The sequence below is a fragment of the Citrus clementina genome, unplaced genomic scaffold, assembly GCF_000493195.1.
Source record: "Citrus clementina cultivar Clemenules unplaced genomic scaffold, Citrus_clementina_v1.0 scaffold_1, whole genome shotgun sequence".
Lineage (NCBI taxonomy): Eukaryota > Viridiplantae > Streptophyta > Magnoliopsida > Sapindales > Rutaceae > Citrus > Citrus x clementina.
The window spans coordinates 15,757,070-15,778,799 of NW_006263303.1; the positions used below are offsets into that span (position 1 = coordinate 15,757,070).

General features: G+C 33.4%; 2 protein-coding genes and 1 non-coding gene across 5 annotated transcripts; 1 reads left to right on the forward strand and 2 right to left on the reverse strand.

Annotated features, from left to right (window-relative positions):
• Positions 1–5,975: 5,975 nt before the first annotated feature.
• On the reverse strand, positions 5,976–11,209 carry LOC18053895. 3 transcript variants are annotated; one of them, XM_024178649.1, is made up of 7 exons: positions 11,105–11,209; positions 9,731–10,137; positions 9,575–9,627; positions 8,801–8,838; positions 7,549–7,984; positions 6,662–6,914; positions 5,976–6,299 (listed from the first exon to the last, which is right to left on the reverse strand). In XM_024178649.1, the coding sequence occupies exons 1-6, from the start codon at positions 11,122–11,124 to the stop codon at positions 6,690–6,692; spliced, it is 1,179 nt and encodes a 392-aa protein (XP_024034417.1). In that variant the 5' UTR covers positions 11,125–11,209; the 3' UTR covers positions 5,976–6,299; positions 6,662–6,689. The 3 variants fall into 3 exon arrangements, with proteins under 3 accessions (XP_024034417.1, XP_024034416.1, XP_024034414.1); XM_024178648.1 differs by having other exon boundaries at positions 5,976–6,294; positions 9,713–10,137; XM_024178646.1 differs by having other exon boundaries at positions 9,713–10,137.
• Positions 11,210–17,025: 5,816 nt separating this feature from the next.
• On the forward strand, positions 17,026–17,706 carry LOC112095666. Its single transcript, XM_024177770.1, has 2 exons — positions 17,026–17,095; positions 17,339–17,706. The coding sequence occupies exons 1-2, from the start codon at positions 17,026–17,028 to the stop codon at positions 17,704–17,706; spliced, it is 438 nt and encodes a 145-aa protein (XP_024033538.1).
• Positions 17,707–20,227: 2,521 nt separating this feature from the next.
• LOC112095934 lies at positions 20,228–20,331 on the reverse strand. Its single transcript, XR_002904094.1, has one exon. It is a non-coding gene; the product is annotated as a small nucleolar RNA R71 (small nucleolar RNA).
• Positions 20,332–21,730: the final 1,399 nt, after the last annotated feature.

The following is a 21,730-nucleotide window of genomic DNA, read 5'->3' on the forward strand; positions in this document are numbered from 1 at the left end:
GTTGTCATATTGATGTTAGTCGTTGCCATGGTTCAGGTCATGGTAAAGCCAGGAGAGGCTGTCACTTGCGGATAAGTCGATGCATAATTGGCTTCTTGCATCTCTTACCTTACTGCTAGAGGCAGCCCTTCTACTTTGTACTGTGGTAGTGTCAAGAATCTCAAGACAATCACACCAACCACAGTTGATATACAGGCAGCTTGCGATTGTGTCAAGGCAGCTGTTCTTAAAGTTGAGAATGAAGCTGAACCTAGATCAACTCACGTGGGGATACAAGCTACCAAGGAAGATGTTTGCACAAGTAAAGTGATGTAATCTACACGTGCAGAGGAAGAATATTCCAGATGGCAGAACAATTATACAAAGATTCCATAGTTGTTATGTGATGTAGTAAATTAGTTATGAACGAACGGCTGTAATTAAATGATAACATACACAGTTTACTTGAGTTTGTTAATTTGTAAAACAAAATTGATGAGCTAGATTCTGAGTTGTACAACTATAAATACCAACAAAGTTATACATTGTTAGATTAATAAAACAGTTACAATTCATTACTCAATATGATCTAAAATTCTCTCATGGTTTCAGAGCTTTAAGAAGCAACAATGGCGAGTAATGAAAATAAAACAAACAACAATGGAGCTTTAAGATCAACTGTAAACACAAATCAAATCTCAAATGTCAGCACCTCTGTTCTCAGCTCACTTGTCTTCAGCACACATATCAAGCTTACCAATAACAACTATTTGCTATGGCGATCTTAAGTGATAGCAACAATCAATGCAAATAATTTAGAAGATCTGATTGATAACTCAAAGAGTCCACCAAATCGAGCTGTGATTAATATTGACAGCGATCAAACTGTGATCACAACTCCAAATCCACAGTTCCAGATCTAGAGGAGAAATGATCAGCAGCTGATAAGCTGGTTGCTTTCAACCTTGAGTGAAGAAGTTCTAAGTGTTGTAGTTGGAGCCATATCTTCTCTGGATGTATGGCAGATTCTTACAACTCAGTTTGAAGCTAGATCTAGAGCTAGAGTTCTGCATCTAAGGACTCAAATTCAGACTACCAGAAAAGGATTAATGACAATTCATGAGTATTACACTAAGATAAAAACCACTCTTGATGCACTGAGAGCGGCTGAAAGCAATATAAGTGATGAAGATTTTGTATTGTGCTTGTTTGCCGGCCTTGGATATGAATATGATTAAATTGTTACCACAATCAATGCACATCCTGAATGCACAACTCTCTCTGATGTGTATAGGATGCTGTTGAGTCATGAAAACAGAATTGAATATCAATACTCTGTCAGTCACATGGATTATCAAGTTAATCTAGCTTCTCACAGAGGAAATCAAAGAAGGAATTGGCAATTAAACTTCAATTTTGGTCGAAACAACAACAATTATGGTGGAAGACCATCTGGAAACTCTAATGGAAAGCAATTTAGTGGAAACAATTTCAATCAGATCATAAATCCATCAGATAAGTTCCAAGGCAAAAATCCTATTGATGAAGAAGAACCTAAGGGACCATGCCAGATCTATTTCAGGAAAAATCATACTGCTGCTCATTGGTGGTACATGTTCAAAAAGAACTATGTGCCCAATCAAGTGCCTAACAGGAGACGTGCATATATAGCTGAGAATGGAGGACACAAAGATGGAGCTTGGTACCTTGACAGTGGTGCAACAAACCACATCTCAAATGATTTCAACAATCTCAACATCAGCTCAGAATACAAAGGAAATGATCAGCTGGCTGTAGGTAATGGAGCTAAACTCAAAATAGTTTCTGTTGATCACTCATTGCTCAGCACACTTGATTCACACATATTATCTCATATCAAACTTAACCACATACTTTATGTTCCAGAAATAACCAAAATTTTGATCAGCATTTCGAAACTATTACATGATAATGATGTTTTTATTGAATTCAATAAAACCTTTTGTGTTGTTAAGGACATGAGAAAGAGGAATGTTCTTTTGAAAGGAATGGCTAAAGATAGATTGTACAAGCTGTAAAGTTTGCCTCATGATTCTGGTCAATTCAAGTCAATTTTGTTATCTTCTACTACTACTCCTAGTTTGCTTACAGTAAATAAAATACCTGGACCTGAATCTATGTTGTCTGTCAGTTGTAATGAAATAATTGTAATGGAATTAGTACAAGCAACAAATTGCTTGATCTGAGGCATATGAGATTATGCCATCCTAATATCAATGCTCTTATGAAAACTTTGTTAGCTTGTAACATTTCTTTAAGAAATAAAATATATGGTTTATCTTTCTGTAAAGCTTGTCAGTATGGAAAACAACACAGACTATCATTCAAACACAGTGAAACAAAAACCTCAAAAGCTCTTGAAATTATTCATAGTGACCTTTGGAGTCCTGCTCCCACAGAATCAAATCAAGGCTTTAGATACTATATAGCTTTCATTGATGACAAAACCAGTTACACATGGATTTATGGATTAACACATAAATCACAGGCACTCACAACATTCATTTCTTTCAAAAACCAAATTAAAAAAAGCCTTGAACTGAAAATCAAAGCCTTACAGTGTGACATGGGAGGAGAATATAAAGTGTTTGAACCATATTTAAAGCATGAAGAGATTTCTTTAAGATACTCCTGCCTATATACTCATCATCAAAATGGGAAAGTTGAAAGAAAACACATACACCTTGTAGAAACTGGATTGACACTTCTTGCTCAATCTGAATTACCTTTGAAATTTTGGTGGAAAGCTTTTTCTAATGCCACATATCTTATAAATAGAACCGACAAACCTATTTTAAATGAAAAAAACACCATTTGAATCCCTCTACTCAAAGAAACCAGATTACTCTCTTATCAAAATATTTGGCTGTGAGTGTTATCCTTTCTTAAGAGCCTACCACACAAATTCGATTTTCATACTTCTACATGTGTAAGTTTAGGTTTCAGTCACTTTCACAAAGGTTACATGTGCCTAAATTCAAATGGAAGAATATACATAACAACACATGTTAACTTTAATGAAAGCTCATTTCCTTTAAAAAAAGATATGAAATTCATGAATTCAAAACAAAATCAATTATATGAGTCTTTAAACTCCTTTAGTAAATTCATCACAGTGTCTTTTCCTTCTGAAAGTCATAGTCATGAGGCAACAATAGCTAGTTCAAACTCATCTAAGAATCCAATTAAAGATGTTACTCATTCTGATGATCAAGACTCTGACAACAGTCATAATCAAACTACCCCAGTGCCAAACAGTGTTTCAAACACACACTCAGAAACTCAAAATACTTCAGATTATTCTGTTGCACTTGAAAACACTGAAGTTCAAAACCAAAATCCTAAAATGTCTCAAACCACTCCTAAACTCAACCCTTCACATCCTATGATAACCAGAGCCAAAGCTGGAATCTTTAAACCTAAAACCTACAATATTGAAAAAGCCTTATCTCTAGAAACCCCATCAAGTGTTGTTGAAGCTTTAAGTGATAAAAATTGGAAGCTAGCCATGCATGATGAGTTTCATGCTCTAATAAAGAATCAGACCTGGTGTTTGGTTCCACCAGAACAAAATATGAAACTTGTGGGAAATAAATGGATGTTTAGAGTAAAACAAAACTCAGATGGAACAATAAATAGATATAAAGCCAGACTAGTAGCAAAGGGTTTCTTACAAACTGAAGGAGTGGATTATCAAGAGACTTTCAGTCCTGTAATGAAAGCAACTACTATAAGAATTGTTCTAAGCATGACTGTGATGAATAACTAGAAGCTGAGACAAGTTGACATTAATAATGCATTCCTAAATGGAGAGTTAACTGAAATAGTTTATATGCCTCAGCCTGAAGGATTTGTGGATGCAGATCACCCAAGGTATGTTTGTAAATTGAAGAAAGCACTCTATGGTTTGAAATAGACACCAAGAGCCTGGTTTGATAAATTAAAATCAGTTCTTAAATTATGGCAGTTCTGTCGAGCAAAATCAGACACATCCTTATTTTTCAAACGAAATGAAAATGATCTAATCATCTTGTTAGTTTATGTTGATGACATCATAGTCACTGGGGGTAATCATGTTGAAATAGAGCAACTTATTTACAACCTAGGAAATGCTTTTGCTCTTAAGGATTTGAGACAACTTAACTTCTTTCTTGGCATTGAAGTTACAAGAAATAAAGATACACTGGTACTGTCACAATCCAAATACTTAAAGGAGCTGCTTTCTAAATTTGATTTGAAGAACTGTAATGGTTTAGACACTCCACTAGCAACTACTGAAAAGTTGAGCAAATATGTGGGAGAAAAATGTGCTGACTCAACTCAGTACAGAAGAGCTATTGGAGGGTTGTAGTATGCTGTGCTAACTAGGCCTGAGATTGCATATGTAGTAAAAAAGTTAAGTCTGTTTATGGCTAATCCTCTGCAACCACACTGGACAGCTTATAAACGGGTACTCAGATATCTAAAGGAAACAGTTGACTATGGCATGATTTTCAAGAAATCTGATTTCCTTGATATAATAGCTTACTTAGATGCTGACTGGGGAAGTGATCCTGATGATAAAAGATCTACTAGTGGTTATTGTATATACTTGGGTGACAATTTGATTAGCTGGAGTTCAAAGAAGCAAAGTGTGGTATCAAAATCTTCAGTTGAATCTGAATACAGAGCTATGGCATTAGCTAGTGCAGAAATAACATGGATATGTTCAGTACTGAAAGAATTGGGTGTAAAACTAAACTGCACTCCTCTGTTGTTAAGTGACAGTACAAGTGCAGCTGCAATTGCCACAAACCCAGTTCTTCATTCTAAGACCAAACATATTGAGATAGACATTCATTTTGTCAGAGATAAAATTGAGAAGAAAGAAATTAAAATTACTTTTGTATCTAGCAATGATCAAACAGCAGATGTGTTGACCAAGCCACTCACTTACTCCAAGTTCAGCTTCTTCAAGAACAAACTTAAAGTCTCTCCTACAGATTTAAGTTTGAGAAGGGATGTTAAGGTTGAGAATGAAGTTGAACCTGGATCATCTCACGTGGGGATACCAGCTGGAGTTTACTTGTTAACCAAGGAAGATGTTCGCACAAGTAAAGTGATGCAATATACACGTGCAGATTAAGAATATTCCAAATGGCAGAACAGTTATACAGAGATTCCACAGTTGTTATGTGATATAGTAAATTAGTTATGAATGAACGGCTGTGATTAAATCATAACATACACATTTTACTTGAGTTTGTTAATTTGTAAAACAAAATTGATGAGCTGGATTCTGAGTTGTACAACTATAAATACCAGCAAAGTTACACATTGTTAGATTAATAAAACAGTTACAATGCATTACTCAATATGATCCAAAATTCTCTCAGCTGCTGCTAGATAATTCGAATATCAAGGAAGATCTCTTCCCATCTCCACGACCACGAACTGTGCAAAATGAGTCCTTTCATTGCGTATCTTTTACAGTTTTACCTGAAAAACTATTCAGCTATATAACTAACATATTTTTTTCCCTTAGAACATATTTATGGTAGTCTTAAATAATGGTTTTGCTACACACGTCCTGGTATTCATAAACTAAATTCTACTTGAAAGAGTCCGGCGTCTGGAGTCTTATTGCAATAAACATATCTAAGTAATGATATTCTTCCATGCTTACATCTATAGATTGAGTGATAGTTTTGAAAATGAAGTTTGGATGACCTAATTTTATTGGATGAATACACGGATGATGTGATACATTTGACTCTCCTATTCATGAAAATGCATTAGTGCCTGCTCTTATTAGAGATTTTGTGAATCTGCTTCATGGACAATCTCATTAACGGCAAGATGGATGTTGGCCTCTTATATTCAATGTGAAATCAACAAGAAAAGCACATTGAAAGTGGCAAATCTGTTTAAGAAATTTTTAAGCTCACTCAACAAAGACATAATGGAATAAGACTACAATGGGTGGTTGGTAGCTAATTTCATTTGACATTCGAACAATATTCTACCCTTGCCACAATAGTCTGAATAATATTATCTTATTAAAATTGCAAGAGTCAACACAAAATTTTCTGGCATGTTATGCATTGATATCATGCAAATACATATAACCTACGAACTTCAATGGAGTTAAGAATGTGCCTGCCTCTGCATGTACAAAATCCTGAGCTCTCTAGTATCATTGGTGGCTAGTGACCAAAGTTGAATTATGTTGTTAAGAAGTGAGCTTGCATTACAAATCTCTGCCAGCTGCTCTTTTCTGTTCCAGTTCCAATCAGCCTACACTGCCCGAATGACAAGATGTATCAGACCACAAGAAATGCAGATGAAGAAAAGAATCATAAAAGCAAGGCTGTAATGTGATCTTCCAGCTTTAACAAATTAATGTAATCAAGTAAAAAGAATTGGTAGTTTTTTCTTTTAACTTTTCTATCTAATAAAAAGCATAATGGAAACCAAAACTGCTAATAACCAGTCTGGATGACATTGGAGAATAGATGATAACTCAGGAGCTAGAAAACTAACTGGCTTATGTTTCCACCACGGGAAAAGAGGTGTAGGCGTGTAGCCATAGAAGAAACACTTGCAAGCAAGAATACAACAAAACTATTAAAAAAAAGGGCCAATTGCATGGTCCTCAATGCACCTTTTTACTTTTGCTGCAACTGTGGATCTCACACCTGGTGGATGACCAGAGGACGAGGCTGCAGAACTTCCCTAGTCACAGACTCCATTCTTTTTTCTTTAGCAGCTCGGATCTGATCTGCAAGTGAGGTTTCGCTCTGCATTTTTTCTTTCTTCACAAGGTCTATGTCCAGCTTCTCCCAGGCTCGGATATGTAAATCTCCTATGTTCTCAGGAATAATGACTGGACCAGCTACTGATTTCTTTTTGTGAATCTAACACGAAGACAGGATTTAGCATTAGCATTATTACAACTTGAAGACCGGATATAAATTAGAACATTACATGATTATGTTATGCACATAATGTACAAGACACATCTCCTAAGATTTTTGAATCGCTAAGAGAATGGTAATATTCCTCGAATATTATATATATATATATGAAGGCCTGTCAATGTAGCTATAGTTCCATGAGGCAAATGTGCATCTAAATATACCAGTGTGATGATAGTGTGTGGCTGTGTGGAACAATAAATTCAGAAACATTTTTCGGACAGCCTGTTTGGAGACATAATTAAGAAATTAACAAAATGATTTTATGGATTATGTGCTCAGTCAACACCTAGTATACAACGTTCCTATTTACAAATGTAAACCAACAACAAGAGTCTGCCACTGCATTTTTCATTTTTGCCTTTGCACGGTACTCTCATTGGTGTCTTTCATAAATTTTTTATAATTTCCATGATTTTTCCACAAAAAGAAAAATTTTCCATTCCCGAAATTGTGCCATCATCCACATACTTATTCACCTTCGATATGGCATATGTGCACCGTGGTGTTAGTTAATCTACATTATTCCTGAAAGGTAAGTGGTTTAGGTTCATGCAATCCCATGGGTTTTTACCTTGATTAATCTCTTCATAAGTTTCAATCCTGGGGAAACTCCTTCTTTCTCAGATCTTCTGCCAGCCTTTCTCTTCATTTCTCTTCTTGCTTTGGCTTTGTCCTCCCGCTCTTTCTTCTTTTCAGCAAGCTTTGCTATCTTTTCTGCCTCTTTTAGGGCTGCTTTCTCTGCTCTAGCAAGAGCTGCTTGCTTTTTTGCCATCTCCTTTGCCTTTGCCCTGCCCACAGCCCATTGCAGCCGTTGCAAAGCCATCTCCTGCTTTATCTTGTCATAGCTATCCCAATCAAACTCTTGTTGGTCATTCCCTCCATCCTTAGCAGCTTTTGCTATGCTTTCTGACCATGTCAGTAAGAACTTCTCCCCCAACTGTTTCCATCTCAGACGCTTGCCCCAAACATGTTTTAATGCAGAACTTATTCTTGCCTTGCTCTCATCACTGCAAGAGAATCGGTTTTGAATTCCCAATATTTGAAGGTCATAAATAGAGTTACATGGTTGTTTTGCAGCGATTCCATGATTCGCATTAAAGGTCTGGAAAGGAGAAAAGAAAACTTCTAAAAAGACCCATGTTTATTATTCATAGATTGGTAAATAACATGATAAATATCTGAACCAACTAACATGATAAATATCTGAACCAACTATACACAGTTTTTTTATTATTAGACCATCGAATGTTCATGACCCTAAGACAATTCTTAGTGATCATGGGACTAACATCGGATTTTCATGCAATGCTTAGACAAGCATCCCATAACTGGGATAATGTTTAAAGTTACATGAAAATCAGCAAAAGTGTCCCCCAGAATTTAAAATTTCAAGTTCTCAATTCACCACCTTGACCAAACTTCTCGGGGATATAATTCGGCAACCACTGAAATGTTTTAATCATATTATAATTGCTTGCACAAATGCTTAAGTTGTATTACCAACTTTTTATTCATAAAATCACTGAAAGGCACCCAAGCTTATATTAATTTTTTCTTCCTATAATTCCACATTTTGCAAGTTTCAAAATATCTATGCGCACAAAATTATATCCAAAATGCTTAAATGGTGTGTAACGTTTGGTTGTAAGCTACATTGAATTATCACTTTATGCATTCCATGTCAATCATAAGCAAAACCCATCTCAACTTACGGTTCGACTGTAAATAAAGACAGCCTGCATGGTATTTAATTCCTAATTTCCGAAAATGTAAATATTTAACATTTATAAGTAAAAGTTTAAAAGTTTTACAGCAGACAATACCTGTGAGCAATGGGATGTTCACCCATCTTCTTCCGGACCTGAAATTTGTTAAAACGAAAAAGGTGAAAACAAGAATTTCAGAGAGAAAAGTAAAGATAAAAGACAGTGAAATCTCCATTGAGAAGATAAATAACAAGGGAGGATCCACTATGCACTTGAATATTAAGCTGGGGAATTAGGTCTATCAGAGATATAGTGATCTTAAGCTTGACTTTCTAATTGCTTCATTTGGGAATTAGTAATGGGGATCAATCGGGCATACCACAAACTTAAAATGTACAACTCAAAAAAAGGTAAAGTTTAGAAATTTTGTATAAAGTTTTAAGTTCTAATTTCTGGTAGGTTATGTGATCTCCAGGGTCCGGATGTACTTGAATAAAATGGTACTTATGATTGGCAAAATGAAACTGATTATTTGAAATGTTCTTAGAACAAAATTTTCTTTTACATGTTAATAGATTGTTATTGATGATTAGTTTTTTATTGTCCCACAAGTCAAAAGTTCAGTATCCGCAATTGAGTAAAGACAACAACAAAGAATACACAAAATTGAAATGGCCACCAAAAAAGGTTTGCTATTGTTTGTCAGCCATTTTACACAGTAAAATTTCTACTGGAATTTCTAGACATGGATGCCAATTACAACAATAAGGACGATGCAAAAATAACCATGATTCTGCCACAAGTACGAACTCTTTTAATTACTATATCAACCATTCTTCCACTAAAAAAGTATGAGAATTTGCAAAACTGCTGAATCTTACATGACTTCACCTTGGGGTTTCTCAAAGCTTCTCTTGTTCTCTGCTTGATTCGTGCACGAGTCTCTGCAAAATTATAAATACTCAAGTTTACAATAAATCAACTGAATTAAGGCCTCAAGTAGACTGATACATTTACGTTAGAACTCACCTGCACTATGTTTTCTACCTTTGTTCCATGGCACCCTTCCTTTGTTGGCCAAACCTATTTTTCTTCTTCTTTCCTTTTCAGTTTGATCCATGTCCCAAAAACCATCAATATATTCGCTAAAAACATCTACCCGAGCCTCCTCATCGCAAGTTGCCATCTCAGATGAGCCTATACAAAGCTTTGACTCGTGAAAGTGGCAAAAGTTTGATCTGTTTCCTATATCAACCCTCATATGCAAGGCTCCAATATGCTGAAGTCTTGAGGAATTAAGATACATGCTTGAAGGAGAGACTTTCTTCAACGCAGGATCATAAAAACTTGCTTGAAATGTATTTTGTAGACAATATTTATACTCCTTCATGGTACAAGGCCATAAAAGGGTGCTTGGAACATTACCGGAAGATGGATGTGGAACAGACAATCTCCTAGCGAATTGTTAGAAGAGAAACATTGGTTATAAACTCAGTGTAACTATCCCAAGTGAAATTAGTTGAGATCATTTAATCATGTGATCACAATTGTCACCCATAATTCAGTTTGTACACATCAATGCACATTTGGGTTTATTTATGCAGCTGCGCATATCAGTAATTCACATGAATGCGAGGTGTCTGTTTTCTGTGTTTTAGAACCTTTTCGGGATGTCAGTACTACAAAATCAGTAGATAATTTACATAAAGGAACAAGTTGGAAGTTTTCTTTCATATGAATCTGTCCAATTAATAAAAACAGTGAAAATAACTCAGCATGTTTTTTTTTTTCATATGAAGACTCTGTGGATAATCAAACAAACCAATACTCAGCAACAAATACAAAGGTAACCAACAATAGCTACACAATCAGCCCATTTTTCAAGAAGAACACAGAATCTAACTAGAAGTTTGCTAATGCATTAAAAGATGAGCCCCAGCTTATAATTTGATAATATGAACTCAACCAAATGCACGTAGTAACAGGGAGAGTTTTGATCAAACTTCAATAAAAATATGTAATATTTTAGTAGCAACTTAAAGAATGCTACAGTCTACAACCCAAGTTCAGAACTAACCACAAAACCATGAGATTATATCAATTTCTTATTCAACGCATCATGTGTAAGCATGAAACTTTAAACAACAAAAAAAGTATTAAAAAAAAAAAAGAAAAAGAAAAACCCAACTTCAAGCTAAACCCAGGAAAATTGCATTTGAATTACACCTTGTTAAACTATTTGGTTTACTCAAAATTGATTTTTATTCATTTTATTATTTGCTTTAATGGGACAGTATAACAAAAGTAAGCTACTCGTATGCAGTAAAGTATTAAAGAGGGAGAGAATTAAGAGTTCAAAGTAAACAAGAAAGACAAGAATTTGAGTATGTATGCGGTGGAAGAGAGAATGGAACAGCTTACGAGTAATGAAGAACTGGCATTTGACAGAGGAAGATAAAGTGCTGACCAGACACACCAGACCGGGCAGACAAGGTTTTTGCTAATGGCCAGAAATTGAGGATTTTCTTTTTCTTTTTCATTTTGTTTAGATAAGAGAATACCATACAAATAAATAGAGCCCATTATTATATGTCAAGTCCTGAAGTCCGGCCCAATATTTGTTGGGAATCTTGGGACTCACAAAACAATTCGAGTCTCCAAACTAAGAGGCGAAAAGATATCTAATCAACTTAGGGAAAGATGTTTGACGAATTCAACTAAAGGCTTCTAGGAATCTCAAAAGTTAAAAGTTAAAAATTAATTTTAATATTTAATAAATCTTATTTTTAGAAATTACTTTCGGTTAAATCACTTTGGTAGATTTTAAAAATAGATAAGGGATAGATTTTAAAATTTTAATTTTGAAAATTAATTTTATACTTAATACAATTTCATATATATTTTTATATATTATAAAAATCTAAAATTATCATTACTAATAAGGAAATAAAATCATTAATTTTAAAAGGGAAAATATCCACCGTCCACCTATTTTTTACACCTTTTTCAAAAATACACAATTCCTTCATTTTTTGGCTGGAATCCACCCAAAGTTACATTTTTTTTCACTTTTCCACTTCCGTTTGGAATCCGTTAAGAAAACTAACGGAAACTTTAAAAAATGACCATTTTACCCCCAAAACGAAAATTACAATTTCACCTTAAAAATTACAAAAAATAATTAGATTAAATCTAATTATTTTCCCCATCGGTCAATAAATAAATAAATTCCATAACCATCAAATACATGTTTTTTTTTAAATATATCTGTAATTAGAATGCTAAATTATAACAGTAGTATTAAAAATAGCCCAATCTCACAAATCATCAATTGAATTTAAGATAAGTAGAGTTTTATTATTAATTGAGTTATAATCTCTAGTAGTTAAGATTTTTTTGTACTTCATTAAAGTACCAATAATGATATTCATCATTAAATCTTATTATTTTTGGTATTTTTTAAAGTGAAATTGTAATTTTCGTTTTGGGGGTAAAATGGTCATTTTATTAAGTTTCCGTTAGTTTTCTTAACGGACTCCAAACGGAAGTGGAAAAGTGAAAAAAAATGTAACTTTAGGTGGATTCCAGCTAAAAAATGAAGGAATTGTGTATTTTTGAAAAAGGTGTAAAAAATAGGTGGACGGTGGATATTTTCCCATTTTAAAAAGACTACTATTATTACCAGCTATGTCAAGATAAAAAAATGAAGTTAAATTAATAGTATAAAATATTTATTTTAGTTATTAATAATTATATATACATAATAAAAAATATTTTATATGCATGTTCATAAATTGTGAATAAATATTATTTAACATTATGTCCAATTCAGTCATTTATATTCTTACAGTCTTACAGTAGTTTAACAATAAAATTTATTAAATACATACGATTACTTTGAAAACTCACTTCACTTTTTAAAATAAAATTTATCAAATATTTACTAATTCTCTTCATAGTTGATTATTTCTACAGCATAGATAACATCAATTATTTTAAAACCTACAGCATTACCAAACCAACCCTAAAATGTTGTTGACATTGATTAATTATCTTTTTGTTTAACTAAGCATATATGTCTCATGTCACAGTATAATATTTGTGATAAATTTAAGGTGGCAATTTGTGTCGCTGGTGTATTTATGTTATTGTATAAAGAGATATTATAACAAATTTTTTCGCTTCATCCGATACAACCTTGTTAATGACAAGGCAAAAAACATCATAAATTTGTGATAAAAAAAAGATAACAATATAAACATATCATCCATCCAAACTCTAAACTTTGATTTACTTTTCATAAAATAAATTACAAGTTTACACTGTCAATTTTAACACTTTAATTTGTAAAGGTAAATAAATAATATTATTAAAAAGAATCTTATCAAGTCATATGATTTAGAAACGCATGTAAAAAACAGATACATTTGACATGATTAAACACAGGTAATTATCATTTCATGAAAGAATTGGTGTTTATAGTTCAAATCAAATTACGAAAACAAAGTGTCTTGGAAATTGATTCATAGAAATTAGCTGATATTATCAGCTAATAATGATAATAATAATTAAAATAATAAATTAATAATTAATAGTAATAATTAATAAATTAATAACAATAACAACAACAATAAATTTTATAATAATATAAATAATAATTAAAATAAAAATAACTGATAACAACAACAACAATAACTGAATTCCATAATAATAATAATAAATTTTCAGTTTTTTCAATTTATATTCAAGAACTATTGTATATTAATAATTATTATAATAGTATATTAATAATTAATAATAATATATTAATTATTGTGATTATTTATTCATAAACTATAATTATTAATAATTATTGTTAATAACGTATTAATATATTAATTAATTATAATATATTAATTAATTAATTATAAATGCGGACAAAGTGGGCATTTTTTATTTTGGGGGAGGGCAAAATGCCTTGGGAAGAGCCCATTTATATAAAATCGAAAACAGTGGATGTAAAAAACAAATCTACAGCGAATCATGTCCTTCAAGATCCCAGTTTGCGGCAGAGACCAAGACAGCAAGCGAGCATACCTTCGCACGTTGCTTTCTACCACATCGTTTCAAACGAAGTTTTATCATAATATTTCTCTAGTTTGGAACCGGTATATAATTGATTCCAGTATTGCTGGAAATGAGAGACTCATTCCTGAGCCCTACCTTGGGAACGAGTCTCCCATTCCTCATTCTCAAATTGTGGTGCCCACGATTCTGATTCTGATTTCCGACTCTATTTTGCAAAGTAAACATTATCTACGATTTCGATTTCAGATTCTGATTCAGTAATCCGGTAAGTAAACACAACATAAGTGTTTCAATTGCCATCATTCATTTAATATAATGGATAATTAAATGATTAATTAAAAGATAGCATGTGACTTATAGGTTGCTGGTAAATATTATTTTTAATTTTAAAATAAATGTTAATTAAGAAAAAACCACCTACACACCCAAGGTTTGCTTAAATGGCCATGCATATCCCCTTAGATTCATAAATGATCACATAGACCTCTTAATTCCATAAATGACTATTATACCCTTTGACTAAATAACCTAAATAAATATAAATATAGTAATAAGATAAAAATAATAAATAAATATCACATGATATAAATAAAATATTACAATAAAGATAATTAATAAAATAACGTTTATAATGAATTTTTTTAATATTAAGTTATTATTAGTCTATCTCGATAGATTTACTAAAATCTATTTATCCAAAAATTGACTTTAAGATTGATACTGATATAGAAAAAATTAAAAAGGATATTGTAAATAAATTAATACAAATTTTATAAATTACTATGAATGTTAGGGATAATTATTTTACTATTATTAATATGTCAATTAGATTTTATTTTTATTAAAAGATTATGAAAATTAATAGTGTTAAAATAACTTTTTAATATTAATTTTTTTTAAATTTTATCTTATTTTATATATTATTATTTTTTTATTTTAAGGGAGTCTGTATGACCATTTAAGCAAAACTTGTAGGTGTGGGTGATCTTTTTCCTATTAATTTTGTAGCATATTTAAAGTGTTATATTATTCTATATCATACATCTCACTTAAGATGTTGATTTTGTTTAAGTGTTATGTTACTAAAAATTAAACTTTGCATTTATAAAGTGTTGCAACTTTAAAGTAAAATGTAATAAAAAAATACAAGGGAATTTTGGAGTAGTCAATTGTATCTTTCTTCTACAAAATACTATCTTAAAAAATCAATCGGTAATATCTAATAAAAATGGTATGGGAAAAAGTTATTAACGTTGATTTTTCTCATAGTTATTGAAGCATATGAACTGATATATATACATATACACGGGCGCGCGCACACACACACACATATATATATTGAATACTTCTATCTACCCTTATTTATTAATAGGAGGGAAGTTAAAATCATAATTACCCTAATGTATTATGAATTGATATATGAAATATAAATATTAGTAAAAATATGTAGACTAATGAAGTAAACTATATTTTAGGGGCATTTGATACATTAATCTAAGGTCAAATGAGATATATATAGATCATGATATTTCATACAGTAGTGCAATTTTTGACATTTGCATATAATTTTGTAAGCTAGCAAATCAAGAAATATACAACATGAGAAATTGAAGGGCTATTAATTATATTTCACCATTGGACAATTAAAAATCTTTGGGCACTCTTCCATGCCTATATATTAGAGTAAAGAAAACATCACAGCAGAGACTATACTAGATTGTATGCTTTCAAAATAGATTTTGAAATTCGTTGGACTATATGATAATTGAATTATCTTACAATATTAAGGATATGATTTAAATAATATTTTAGTAATTTTGAGTTTCACATTGAGTCTTCAAACTAAAAATAATATTGGTACTCTTTCCTATTTAGCTTGAAATTGATACTTAATAAAATTACGAAAAGATGATAATGAATGTTGTAGGATGCATAGACATTAATAGAAAAATGGCTTATGTTGATACTATTTTGGTGTCAACATGTTTCGCTAATACTGAGTTGTAGTGTCAGCAAAGCTCGAGCCAATGTCACATTGACACTAGAAAATAATATCAATGATCTTATGTCACTATGATATCAAAACTATTTTGATTATAGAATATCATGTTCATATTGATTCTATGATATCAAAAGAATTCTTAATCTTGGGTTAACTAAATTTTGATTCTAGAACAGCAGTATTTATAAATGCTAAATTGGTGGCAGTATTTATTTGAGGAAATTAAGAAAATAAAAATGCAGCCAAAAATAGAATTTACATTTGCAATCCAATAAGCTCCATTCAACAATAATACCATAAACTACCTAAAGTGTCAAAAACATTCGACAATATAATTCACAATCTTGTTTAACATAATCTAACTACAATATCAATTCTTAAAGTCTCATAAACATCCAACAAAACAGATGCACAAACTTGTTTAGGTGCACAAGCAACCAACAATAAACAAATACTAAGGGCTAAGCAGAAATCAGTAGCAACAATCTTCAATAACCTTGGTAAAATTTTGCATCAGCAAGATTCTATAGTTCCAACATGTTCTTGAAAGTACGAAGGAACAACAAAGCTAGCATTATCATCGTTCCTTAAAAAAAAAATTAAAAATCAAATCCTATTATCTTCATAACAAAGCACCCATATTAAAAACAAGGGAAAATATCCACCGTCCACCTGATTTTATCAATTTTTTTAAAAATACACAAATCTTAATTTTTTTTGCTATGCTACACTTAAACTTATATTTTTTTTCACATTTCCACCTCCGTTTACAAACCGTCAAGACATTGCTGACGTCATAAGGATAAAATAATAATTTCACTTGGGCTTCAAAAACAACGTCGTTTAAGATCTGTAATTTAACCTTTTCGTTTGATTCTGGAGTAATGTTGGCCCTACAAACCGGGCATGTCATGTGAGAGGCTAACCGGACATTGATGCAATGAGGATGGAACACGTGATCACATTTTGGAAGTAAACGCAGCGTTTCGTCATCCTCAAACTCGCTTAACCACACGGCACATTCCAGAGCACCTTTCCCGATTTTCAGATCCTTCACCGCAGAGTAGACGAGATAGGGAAAGACTCGATGACGGAAGGATCGAGGCCGCGGTTTTTGGAGACAATTTAACGGCGGTTTAACGTTGAGAGAGATGTCAACGTTAACGTACTGTGTTCGCTGAAGTAGGGAGAGCTTTGCGAGTTACGGACGTCTTGAGAGATGCAGGTGCGGCAAACTGAATGAGCGTTTGCTGCTGTGCTGAAGGCATAAGCAATGGAAGGCGGCAGTTCGGGGACGCGACACATGCGTTCACAAGTGGGGTTCGTTAAAGTTGGTGGTGAGGGTATGGGATTGGGCGATGGTTGGAATTCGAACGGAAGGAACCTGTTGACAGCAGTTAAATCGCCGTTAAATTGTTTTGATTTCACTGTCTAGTTCGCGACCCACCTCGATATCTCCGCTTTAGTTTGTGGGTGGTGGACAATCTTGCCGTTTGTTTATTTGCGCTAACTGTTCATCTTGCCGTTTGTTTTCTTTCTCATTTTAAAATTTCATTTTCTCTGTTGTTATTGAGACAAAAATGTAGGAGGATTTGGAGAACATATGCATAATTCAGGGAGGGGCAGTGTTGTAGTTACAGAACAAATTCGAGGCCAATTAATGCCGAAGGAATTGGATGTGCCGCGCACTGCGAATCAATGCCGGAGGAAATGGGATTCATTGCTTGATGAGTACAAAAAGATAATTGTGCGATCAAGGACTTTTCCTAATTCCCAAACTCAAACTCATATTGATTTCTTTCCACCCAATTTTGACCGTGAGCACTTTAAAGCCATTCATGATTTCGTTATGTCTAAGGATAACCGATTTGATGATACTGACCCAGATTCAGATACCGATCCTGAAGCTGACTTCTCTGAAGCAATTTCACAAGCACAACTAGGTAACTTTTAACTTCTCTCTCTTGTCTTGGATTGGGAGGACTTCTCATCCACCTCTATAACAAGAACATACACACATACTCTTTATTTTTATCTCCACCCACAAACGGCAACGGCTACAATACTCATAAAGTTAATATTTTGGCGTTTATTTAGGGTAAATATGTAATTTTCTATTTTCGGGGTTAAAAAGTAATTTAGATAAAATTATGTTAGTTTTATTGACGGTTTGCAGACGGAGGTGGAAATGTGAAAAAAATTATAAGTTCAGGTGGAGCACAGCTAAAAAAATTAAGATTTGTGTATTTTTGAAAAAGTGGACAAAATCAGGTGGACGGTGGATATTTTCCCTAAAAACAACCTAATTGTTGGGGGCGCTACACATTTGTGGAATTAGTTTTAGTACTACTTAAAATATCAAAATTTTCAAATCGAAACAAAACAAACAAAGTATAATTATTGAGTGTTAGAAAATGCATATTTATAAAGGAGAAAACCGTCATTTTACATTTCAAGTCTTACTAACAACCCTTACTTTTATGTATTTAACCTTCTTGTGATTTAATTACATGTGTTTTATTTTAATTAAGTATTTTATGTATTTTAGGGGCATCATAGTCATTTCACAATAAACGAGAAATCAAATGGCAAAACGGACATCACTTTTGAACTCAGGACGGTCGAAAACCTTAGGAGGAGCATAAAAGGAAAAATGGCACTGTTCACATCATATCAGTGGACGAAAAATCTCGTATACGGTGCATGCATCACACATGATTATTTTCAACCAAACCGCGTTACTGTTCATCCGAGTCAAACCGCGTTACTGTTCAAAGTCGAGTCAAACCGTGTTACTGTTCATCCGCGTGGTGAAACCGTGGACTGTTGACTGATGACGTGGCGCAATCCTGAGCGTCCAAACTGTTTTTAATCCGATGGCCATGATTTACTCCATGTATCTATAAAAAGGGGGCCTCTCCCCCCTAATTTGATATCTCTGAATCCATTTTTGGGATCCATTTTCTGTAATTCCTTCTCCATCTTGTATTTTCTTCGTATTTTAATAAATTCCCATTTTGCCCATAGTTCAACTATGAGTGGCTAATTTTCTTTCAAGCTTGGGTTGAAGGTGAAGTCTCAACATGTGTCATGGGCTTAATTTGGTAAATTTATTCTCTTCCCCTCTAGTTTTTGTGGATGTTTTGACTTCTCGTCGACAAATAATAATAATCTTGTCTAGATACCGCCTTGGTTACACCGGCTCTCTAGTATAAGGTTATTATTATTTGGCACGATAAGCCCTTAACACCATATTGATTAGAGCGTGGTTCATGAGGTGTGGATTCCCCCCCTCATGATTTAATTGGCATTAATACGGATTATTTAGCCCATGATGCATGTTGATACGGATCCAGATACCCAAGTACGTCAATTTAATAGATTTTCTCTTCAATTTATTCTCTCCACTGCAATTCCAATTTTAGAATTTATTCTCGCCATTTTAATTTAAGTATTAGCATATTCCAAATCATTTCCACCATAAATCCAACTACCCATTTACAAAATTAATTCTATATATAATTAAAATCCACCTCCTCGTGGGATCAACACTCGTCACCATTAGTCTATACTACAATAGATTCGTGCGCTTGCGAGTACATTAAAATTTGCACAACAAGTTTTTGGCGCCGTTGCCGGGGAGGTAAATAATTTTAATTCATAGAATTAATTTTTTTTTGAATAATTTCTTTTATTTGTTTTCTTGTATTTTTTTAATTAAAAAAAAAGAAAAAAAAAAGTGAATCTACATTTAAAGGTTACTATTTCTTTTTCTTTTTCTCTTCTTTAAAATTCTGTGATTTAATTTTTAATTTATTTTTCTTTGTAATTTTATTTTATTTTATTAATTTAATTTTTAGTTAATTTATTTCACGTATTTATTTTTGTGTATTTTTATAGAAAGGTTGTAATAGCGCAATAAGGTTAGTATCGTAATTTCTCCCTCTTCTTTATTTTTATTTGTTTTGTTCCCATCTTTATTTTCATTTTATTTGTTTTGCATGCATGGTCGTAGGTCATTATTACCTAATCTTGAACCTATAAACCTTGAACTAGAAAAAACACTTCGCACACACAAACAAATTAAAAATAAAATGGATTTGCAACCACAGGAGAGGCCATTTAAGGACTACTTCAGTCCTTTAGCTAATTTGAGCACATCATGCATAAGATATCTAAATGTAGCTGCTAGGAGCTTTGAACTAAAACCTAGTGTGCTAAATTGTCTCCTCACATTCTATGGCTTAGAAAATGAGGACCCATATAATCATCTGAATGATTTTCATGCTATTTGTCAAACTTTTAAATACGAGAATTTTTCAGATGATGATGTTAAACTCAGATTATTCTCATTTTCTTTAAATGATAGAGCTCGTTCATGGCTTAATACATTGCCTGCCAATAGCATTGCATTATGGGAACAAATGGTAACTAAATTTTTGAATAAATATTTCCCAGTGCATAAAACCAATGCTATTCGCAGGGAAATTTCAGAGTTTACACAGAGAGAGGACGAGCAATTTTTCGAAACATGGGAGCGATTCAATGGGCTACTCTTGAAGTGTCCACATCATGGGTATGAGAAATGGCACCAATGCCAATACTTTTTGGAGGGATTATTGCCGAATGTGCAACGAGTGGAGGAGAGCTAATGTCAAAAAGTGCATCAGAGATTTGGGAATTCTTCCAGCGACAAGCAGATAATTTCCAACAACGGAGTCAATCACTCAGGACTACTAGAAGAATTAAAAGAGGGAATGAGGTTCAAATTGGCGAGTCAACTTCGGGAATCAAAGAAGTCAAGGAGATGGTTGAAGGTCTTGCTCGACAAATAGCATCGTTATCGACTGCAAAATCAACAGAACCACATGACCATGACTCATATCCAGACCAAGCCAATGCCATAGGTATAATGAGAAAGCCATCAAACTACAACCCATACTCCAACACATATAACCCTGGATGGAGAGACTACCCCAATTTTTCATGGTCTCAAGGATTCCAACAGAATGGACCGACAGCTCTAGCTCCACCAATGCAATCAATTCCACAAAATCCTCAAGCCTCTCAGCCCCCATTTAGACTATACAATCAGAACCAGAACTACTCTCAACCCAGACCATGGGAGGATGCATTCCAGAATTTCAAGAATGTTACTCACTCCACAATTGAGCAATAAAACCGCACCATTGATGGATTACGAAATGAGTTGAGAGCAGGCTTCAATTCACAAGCCCAATCAGTTTCAAGCCTCGAGAAGATGGTGGGACAGCTTGCTTCTTCAGTTCAGACCTTGGCAATGACTGTTGAGAAAGGTAAGTTTCCAAGTCAACCAGTGTCTAATCCTAAAGGAGTACATGAAGCAAGTACCAGTTCACCACAACAGCATGGAGAGGTCAAAGCAGTAATGACCTTGCGAAAAGGAAAAGAAGTCGACAACAAAGTGGAGATACCAGTGACAAAAGAAAATCAAATTGTTCCTATGAGTGTTGAGGACTCATCACCGGAGGAGAAAGAAGAAACCAACCCACGAGAATATGTTCCGAAAGCTCAATTTCCTCAACGGTTAACTAAAGGTAAGAAGGGAAAATCCACAGGTGAGATTCTTGAAATCTTTAAACAGGCAAGTGTTAACATCCCTTTGCTTAATGCTATTAAACAAGTTCCATCTTATGCCAAGTTTCTTAAAGACCTTTGTACTAAAAAGAGAAATATGCATGTTCAAAAGAAGGCATTTTTAACAGAAAACGTTAGTTCTATACTCCAACATAAAATTCCTTTAAAATGCAAAGACCCAGGCTCCCCCACTATCTCATGTAGTATAGGGAACCATACAATTGAGAATGCTTTGTTGGATTTAGGAGCTAGTGTAAATCTTTTGCCTTACTCTGTATTCGTGAAACTTGGACTGGGAGAATTACACCCAACTCCAGTGGTGTTACAGCTTGTAGATCGGTCCACGAAAATACCTCGTGGTA